The sequence below is a fragment of the Poecilia mexicana genome, unplaced genomic scaffold, assembly GCF_051168715.1.
Source record: "Poecilia mexicana isolate PSO_F unplaced genomic scaffold, ASM5116871v1 scaffold_10, whole genome shotgun sequence".
NCBI classification, from domain to species: Eukaryota; Metazoa; Chordata; class Actinopteri; order Cyprinodontiformes; family Poeciliidae; genus Poecilia; species Poecilia mexicana.
The window spans coordinates 28,588,312-28,596,566 of record NW_028263379.1 but is presented as its reverse complement, the minus strand read 5'-3'; the positions used below and the strand labels follow the sequence as shown (position 1 = coordinate 28,596,566).

At 40.6% G+C, this 8,255-nt stretch overlaps 1 protein-coding gene across 2 annotated transcripts; it reads right to left on the bottom strand.

The window, feature by feature from the left end:
- Positions 1-442: 442 nt before the first annotated feature.
- Positions 443-7,465, bottom strand: cnot7 (CCR4-NOT transcription complex, subunit 7). 2 transcript variants are annotated; one of them, XM_015008884.2, is made up of 7 exons: positions 7,267-7,407; positions 6,582-6,705; positions 5,698-5,891; positions 4,463-4,624; positions 4,173-4,317; positions 3,361-3,471; positions 443-2,133 (listed from the first exon to the last, which is right to left on the bottom strand). In XM_015008884.2, exons 2-7 carry the CDS (start codon positions 6,696-6,698, stop codon positions 2,002-2,004), a joined length of 861 nt encoding a protein of 286 aa, XP_014864370.1. In that variant the 5' UTR covers positions 6,699-6,705; positions 7,267-7,407; the 3' UTR covers positions 443-2,001. The 2 variants fall into 2 exon arrangements, with proteins under 2 accessions (XP_014864370.1, XP_087865901.1); XM_088009775.1 differs by lacking the exon at positions 6,582-6,705 and having other exon boundaries at positions 7,267-7,465.
- Positions 7,466-8,255: the final 790 nt, after the last annotated feature.

The window sequence follows — 8,255 nt, the reverse complement described above, 5'->3', positions numbered from 1 at the left end:
CATGCAATAAGTTACATGGAATACAACTAAATTGGGTGATAAATGTAGTTTAGCCCTCCTGGTTTTAATTCTTTATTTTGAAGTTCTGTTGAGCACATTATTCTGTTATAAAATGGTTTTATGAATGACTGATGTCTGTGGTTTGGCTTCACATCCTTTTCTTTCAAACTTTTTTCCTTCCACTCAATTTTCCATTAATATGCCTAAATACAGAACTGTCACTTTCACTACTTATTAGACTTTCAGTGTATCCATAAGTGGGGTAAGACTCCATCAAGGGTTTAGCATAAAAATCTATTTTTAATCAGATCAATTCTAATTTTCTGAATCTAAATTTTGGTTTTAATTATTAAACAAACAAACAAAAAAAAAAAATCCAGAAACAACCCCTTGAAATACTTACTTAGTTATATTCATCTCTTCAAATTCAATTACTACAATGAACTTTCCAGCGGTTTATTTAGATGACCAAAAGATTTCACTGCCGAGAACAGTTTTTTTTTTTCTTTTTCCAGTAGAAAAATTTCAAGCCTTTATTTACAAAAAAACGTCTAAAAACATTCCTCTCTTTATGTTGCATATTGTTTTTTTTCTTTCTTCTTTACAGTGTGAGATGAGCTGCAGAAAAAGGAAAGGAAGCGCATGTCACGTTCGGAGGCAGAGGTCAATAAGAAGCTGCTAACCTACGACCTTAACACGCCTAGAAGCGGGATGTGGGAACCGATCAACAAGTCCGCTTCGAGTCCGACGTTTTGAAACGCATGCGGTCCGCTCTGCGCCCGAAACCGGACGACGCTACAGGAAGGAGGCATTCCACAACTCAAGTGGTGTTAACTACAAAGAAAAGGGCTTGTTTTTTTTTTCTCCCCTCCCTTTTATTCCGTTAAAACAATAAAAGAAAAACGAACTCTGAGCAGAGTAGTTCAGGTTGACGTCAGCATGTCCTACTGGGTTTGTTTAATGGGAAAAGCTGCTTGTGTCACTGGTTGATTATACAGAGCTCATGCATCTGACTATGTGTGTGTCTGTCAGCGAGAGCGTTTAAACACACAGACACGCACGCACGCACGCACACACGCACACACACACACACACACACACAAATGACACGCATTCCTCCTGGTGAAAAGCATCTGGATACATGCTATTCATACGACAAGGAAAAAAACAAAAAACAAAAAAAAAGAGAAATGATTGGATGAGGAGGAGACGCTTCTCACAGTGAAATCAGAGCTTATTCAGGTCGGTACAAACATTCTCGTCACGTGAACAAATCAAGAACAAAAGATTCAAGTGTCGGCGAACACACACTCGGTGAGGACTTCCGTCTCGATCCGTCCGGATTTTATTTTTTGTTGTTTAGTGTTGAAAAGGGTCACTAGTCAGCGTAACCGGCACAATAAATTAAAAGGTTTAAAAGAGAAGAATGCAGCTAGTGTTAAGGCCGAGCGTGGCGAGAGCTGCTTTCGCGGCGGTGGGAGAGTTGACATGTTCGCGATGTAAAAAAAACAAAAAACAAAACAGGAACACGGAAGGCAACGGAGAGGAGACGGAGACGCACCGCAAACGTGTTCAGCGTTCCGTATAAAATAAGGGTTAGAGCTGCTTCTTCTTCTTTTGTTTTTTTCTTGCTTTTTTTTTCTTTTGTAAAGTGCAAAAAACATGTCTGCAGAACACTTGAGGGAAAACTAAAATCCCATCTTTTCAGGCATGTTCAAACCGAACCGAACCGAGCCGAGCCGAGCGTCATCTTGGCGCCGCCTCGCAAGGGATAAAAGGCTAAACTCGCGAGCATGCGGCTCGCGGTGCGGACGAGGCTTCTTTTCCGCTCGTCTGAGACGGGCGCGGCCGATGGGGAAGAAGAAGACGACAAAACAAAAAAAAGACAGCTAAATAACGCGAATGTACGTCGGTGTTTTTGTTCCTCCGTTATCGTGGTGGAACCGGTTCGCCGCCTCGGAGCCAGGCCGGACTTTGGGACGGTGGGAGACTCCGGCGATGTCACGACTGCTGCTTGTTGGCCTCCTCTTCGTAGGCGTTTCCCGTTCCGTTCTGCACGTAGGCGGAGCCCGAGCCCAGACCGTACAGGTGGCCGCAGTACTTCGCATCGTCGATGTGATCCTCGAAGAACATCTGGAGAGAAGGAGAAGGGCGGACAGCGATACAGATGTGTGATTACGTCATAGACTGGGAAAAAATAAAAACAGTTTGATGGTCACGAAAAAAATTATCAGCAGAAACAAATGGGACTAGCTACCAATTAGCGTATCGGATCTTTAATTGATTAATCGGATAAAAGAATGTGCACGTTCTGCAGATTTTTACTTAATTTTTTTATGTAGAATATAAAAAAACCCACAAATGTAATTATAATTTTTTTTTGCCTATAATACAATAACTTGGCATTCCTTTGGTGCTTCATCATTTGTAGCATCTGCAGCTAAAAAATTGCTTCCAACGTGAAATGCTCAGCCGGTTCTGCTTCTATTCTCCAATTAACGATTAATCGATTACGAAACTGATCACAATTAATCGGATTAACTGTTTCGACACCAATTATGGTCATAAACTTTTATTGATTTAAGTGGGTAAATGTGGTAAACAAGTTGTTAACAATACTGGGATTGGAGGACACCGGTGGTGTTGGGATTCAAGTTAAGAAAATGAAACATTTTATTACCTGAAATGAATAGTATTTCTTTAGTGAACACTTGATTATTTGTAGATTAATTGAAAAATACTTGCATTAGCCTATTAATAATTTCATAGCAAACGTAGCTTAATAAGATATTTTATGTAATTTCTTATTAAATTTGAGTCAAGTGAAGATAAAACTCTGCATGTCTAGAAACACCAGGAGTTCTGGTTAAAATGAATCTACAAATTGTTTTGTTTCTAAATGCAAACGTTTATACTTTTGTACAGTTTTGGGTATGTTTGAGTACGTCGTTCTCACAAATGGCCTTTTAAAAAAAATCTACTCAAAAAAAAAGTTTTTTAAATCCAGGTTAACCATTAATCAATCTCTAAATTAGTTGACAATTATTTCAATAATCAGATTAATCATTTCAGCTTATTTTTCATAAGTGTGTTATTTCGTGCGTCTTTGTGGTTTGGCGACAATTGTAACACACCAACACGACATCTCGACTTTGACTAGGCCATTTTGATAATGCTTTCATCTACATTTTTACGCTGTAGCTCCGGCTGTACGTTCTAAGAGAAACTGAAAGGTTTAGGCTTGAAATAGGCCAAATTGTGACAAAATACCCAGCAGAATCAATATTCTCCCCTGACATTGGAAGCTGAGGGCCAAAGGAAGCGGAGCTCTGCGTCAGGCTGCTGACTTGGGGCTCCTACCTCTCTCATTTTGAAGAACGCCATGCCGGTGAGTAGAGAGTCTGAGCCTGCCTGGTGCTGCGGTCCGATCCTCTCCAGCTCCAGCTGCTCAGCTACTTCCTGCAGCCCGCCCTGAACACAAAGCGCCATCAGTCACGCTCAGCAAGTCCACATAATGGAGGACAGCACCGCTAACAAGCCACGGGCAGCATGTCTCTAGATAATACGGTCGTGTTTCGGAGAGGAACACCGCAGGATGATAGGAACTAAGACAGAGGAAAAAATGGGATTATTTTTTACTGAACTCTAATCTTTTGATGGAAAGAAACTCTGCAAGATTAAAAATACAAGACATTAGTAAAAACTATAAGTTTAAGTTGACAGAAGTATTTGTGAAAAAAAACAAAAAAAACAAGCTGAGCCCAAACAGGAAGTAAAATACATCTAATTTAGAAATCTGAAGTGCATTTAACTTTTTGTTTCTTATACACCTCGAAACAGAAAAGTCGTCACAAATGAGAGCAGCTTGGAGCAATCAAAGCCCCTGTCGGGCATTTAGGAGGAACAAGCTCTGAATTCCTGCTGGACGTGTTTGATTGTTTCCATCAATCATTTATCGGACTGTTGCCGCACGGCGCCATTTAACACCATTCGGGTCTCCGTCCTGCCATGATCACTCTGCTCCAGCTGCAGCGTTGATGGCAGAACTGAGGCCATCAGGCAGAAATGATAACGGTTTCTAATATCAGATATGAACCCTTACAGTTACTTCAGGAATCAGAGTTTCCCAGCATAAACTAAACCCAGGGATCCTCTGCCATTTCTCAGACTACCTTCAGGTTCTTGCAGCTCTTCATGAGGTACTTGACATCATAAATGACCGGGAAGTACAAGCGGAGAATCTCGAAGAAGTCCACCTCCTCCTCAGGCAGGTTGGCGTTAGACAGGATCTTGATCAGGTATCCAAAGTCATAGCCACTGCAAAAACACAAACAAGGAAACGGGCGGGAATGTTGGGACAAACGTTTTGAACAGAAAAAGGTGCCGGCGCCAGCATTCGTTTGCCACGTCGAAATCTTGACTGCGACGGTTTGAGGCAAATTCAGGAACACGAGCAGCGTACCTGTGAAAAGACAGCCACTTGACGCCGTCGCACAGCACCACTCCGGACGTCATCAGCAGCTCTGCGAAGTACAGCGTCTCGATGCCTTCCTCCTCGTGCTTCTTGAACTGAATCCCTGAAGTGGTCAGAAGCTCAATGGAGTCCTGTGCATACATATCTTCTCTAATGAAGAGAGAAACAGAACCGCAGAGTTCTGATCTGAACTACTCAGCTCGGCTAGCGCGCGCTCACGCACACGCACACGCACACACACACACACACACACACGCACACACACACACACACACCAGTCAGTGTCTGTCAGGAACAGTAATGTAAAGTTTGCATGGGTAAAATTGCAGCAGCTGAAACCTCAAAACGGTGACACCCAGTTGGATTGTGGGATTTCTGTCCTTGTTGCTAATTTCACCCTGACAGCTGGCCATTCTTCATATTCTGTGCTTAAATATTATAATTATGATTACTGGTGGGATGTGATTAAAGTTTTTAATAGAGTTAATTTCACAATCTGTAATCAATTAATCACCTTTTAATTGAAAACCATATATTGACAAAATGAGCAACATTTTCAATTCAAAAAACTTTTTCTTTTCCTGTTAAATTATTGAATAAACAGAGTTCAACAACAAAGACATTTATTGTTTTTAAACTGTTATTTAGGTTATTCAACCATCAGATTAGTGCAAAATGCCATTCAGCTTCCAGGTGTTTCAACGTCTTTGAGCAAATCCTTCTTTAGAAATGTGAGCTGTGAACGCTGACATTAGCGTTTAGCTTCAAGATGCTATTTCAGGCCTGAAAAGCTTTGCTAGCAGGCTAACTCTTTTTAGCGCTATTTGGAAACAACAGTTGTATTCTCAAGCATCCCCTTAAATCGTCTTTTGAAACAAAGTGAGCCAAGTGAAGTCACTTTGTCGTCCGTTGCTGTTCGGGGATGTTGCTCGTGCATCAGATTTACCGCCGTACCAGAACCATGTGAATGCAAAGGTTCAACCGGGAACTTTGGAGTATAAAAAGTTTTTTTAATCAATTGTGCTAAAAAATGTTAACACATTAAAATCTATGTAATGAATTAATCAAAATTGTTGCATTAAAGTCCCGGCTTTAATTGTGATTAATAAATATATATAAAGTCTAGCTCGTATGCTCCAGTACAAGTTGTATTTCTTAAAATTTTTGCAAGCTCTGCAAATTTACCCAGGCAACATAAGAAACTGACAGGACGGCGATCTTACGTGAGGTTGAACTTAAAGTTGAACTGCCACGTTGACGTTCCTGGAGGATATTCTCCCTGCTCGTTCATGAACGTGAGACCCAGCTGTATTATCTTCAGCAGATCCACGTTGCAGCGCAGCAACTGGTACTGGTAGTCAGCGTTGCTCCTGAACTCCCCAATCGGTCTGGCGACAACGCCCGGAAACTCCGTGTCCTGCAAGAGAGCGAGCCGCTGTTACCCAGAAAGGGGGCTGACGGCGTCTGGGAGACCGGCGCCCGCCAGTAGGAAAGAAACAACGACCAGTTTGTTGCTGGTGAGTCAATAAATTACAATACGATCAAAAAGTTTAGTTTAGTATTTGATTATCAAAACGTGAAACAAAATATTTAATACACAGTAATATATTGTGTTTATTTCAGTTAAGTTAGACAAATTCATTTCTTAGAAAATTTAAATATACATGCAACAGAGTCATACGTTTCTTGGTGAGTAACCACATTTTTGAGTGTCTCACATTTTTTCCTTCCACTGAACATTCTATTAATAGTTAATTTGTCCTTTATACATTATTATTTTTGTAATCAGAATCATATAACATTCTAATTTCAAGACAAAGTTAATTTTGGGACATTATTAATCAAAACTGACACAAACATATACTAGAAATGTATCAGATTGTGCGCTTGGTGAATTTAACTTAGCTAGTGATTGAGTGATATGATGACAAATATTACCACTGCCAACACCAATGAGGAAATCGGGTGTTGATAACAGCTCCATTTAGCCTGTATTAATACTTTTTGCATATTTCCACACACATTTTGACGTGACAATGCTAATATTCAATGACTTTGCATACAGTAATCCTGACACAAATTGCCAAATTGAATAATCCCAACTTACCATTGCGATATAGTTGTATTTCCGGATGACCTGTCGGATCCTCTTCAGCTCCTCCTCCAGGTTGTTGGACCAAACCTCACATATTCTTTGGCTGTGATCCACAGTGGCTGCGGGCATAGTGCCACTTCACGAACAACACAGAGAACACACAGGCCAGTGATTCAGGGAACTGCTGTTTTGTGGACAACATGTCATGTAAGGATGAAATTTAGATAACCAAAACTCTCCATTAATAAGACTTTTTGGTTTGCAGCAGGAGACCATTTATAACCAGTCCAGTGACTTTTCAACAAGTCACATAAACGCCAGGAAATCTTAGATTTCAAAGCAACAGCGGCAGTAATTGTTTCACAGCACATTCCAGCAGTGTTAGCATGGCAGGAGCGCAGTGGGAGAGCGGCTTGTCAAACGGGACGTGTTCAAACATTAGCTCGGCTCCACAGCTGCTCTCTGACTAGCTAGGTTACCAGTTAGCAGGTTATCCACGCAGAACTGCTGAACACCAGTGGGGAGAGTGGACTGAACGCTGTTTATGCTTTTATTAGCCTCCCCAGCTAAACAGCTAGCTTCACAATTTAACAGGAGTGTATGCAAAACATGAAACAAACGAGTTGAAGTCGCAGCGCAGGCACACACCAGGCTCCACTTTGATACAGCAAAGGTGGACGTTGCTTCGGTAACTTACCGTTCCCCTAACCGGGCAGGTGTGTGTTAAAGCGTGTGCTATCTGAAAAATGTTAATGTGTTCTGTGTTATTGTGTCGGGGCTTTTCCGCTAACTTTGAGATACTTAATATTCTGTATCGTTTTGATGTCAACCTACGGCTGCCATCATAGCTGAGCCTCCACAACGTCATCACGTAAAATCGAAACAGGCGTGTAAAGTAGGCGACGTTTTACGTTCTCTCTCCACCCTCCTAGTGCCCGACTCCAGCAAGTGGCGATGGGCCGTCCGACTCTTTTCTAGGATTCGGATCATTTAGATTAAATTGGCCGGTTCTTTCATTTCTCAAACGAATCTTCACTTGATACCTCTTTCAGGTAGTAAAGTTTGATCAACTTTTAATCTTTATTGATCATACAAGTATATGGAAGTAACAATACGTGTTAAAATTGACAACATATTTTAGAATTCTTTGAATACAATAAGTAAGTAAATCTCATTCTTGGTGCTGAAAACAACAAAAAAAAATAGAGAAACATAAAATTTAAATTATGTAGATGGATGGATAAGTAGTGTGTAATAGTCACATTAGTATAATTAGGAGATGTTTCAGACTGTGCAATTGTCTACATTTGAACATGTGTTTCCATAAATTCGTGACTTGACAGAAAAAAAATGGTAGAGTTACAGCCGAAGCTATTTCTTATATAACAGTGTAATGTGATCAATGAAACATGACTTGAAAACTGGTGAAGACATTTAGCTTGTAAAATGAATCATTTTCCATCTTATATCTTTGAAAGGACATTGATGGTTACAAAGCAAGTTTACTTGAAATTACTTTCAGTATAATTGTATTAACTCCTTTAGCACCAACACACAAAAAAAGATAGTCTCTGGCCTGCTTTACAAAAACAGTCAGTTCAGTCACCCAGACAAATTCAAAGTCAGTGACGCAGTCCAATTTGATCCTACAGTTATTTAGTTTGCACATCACCCTTTAATGCATAT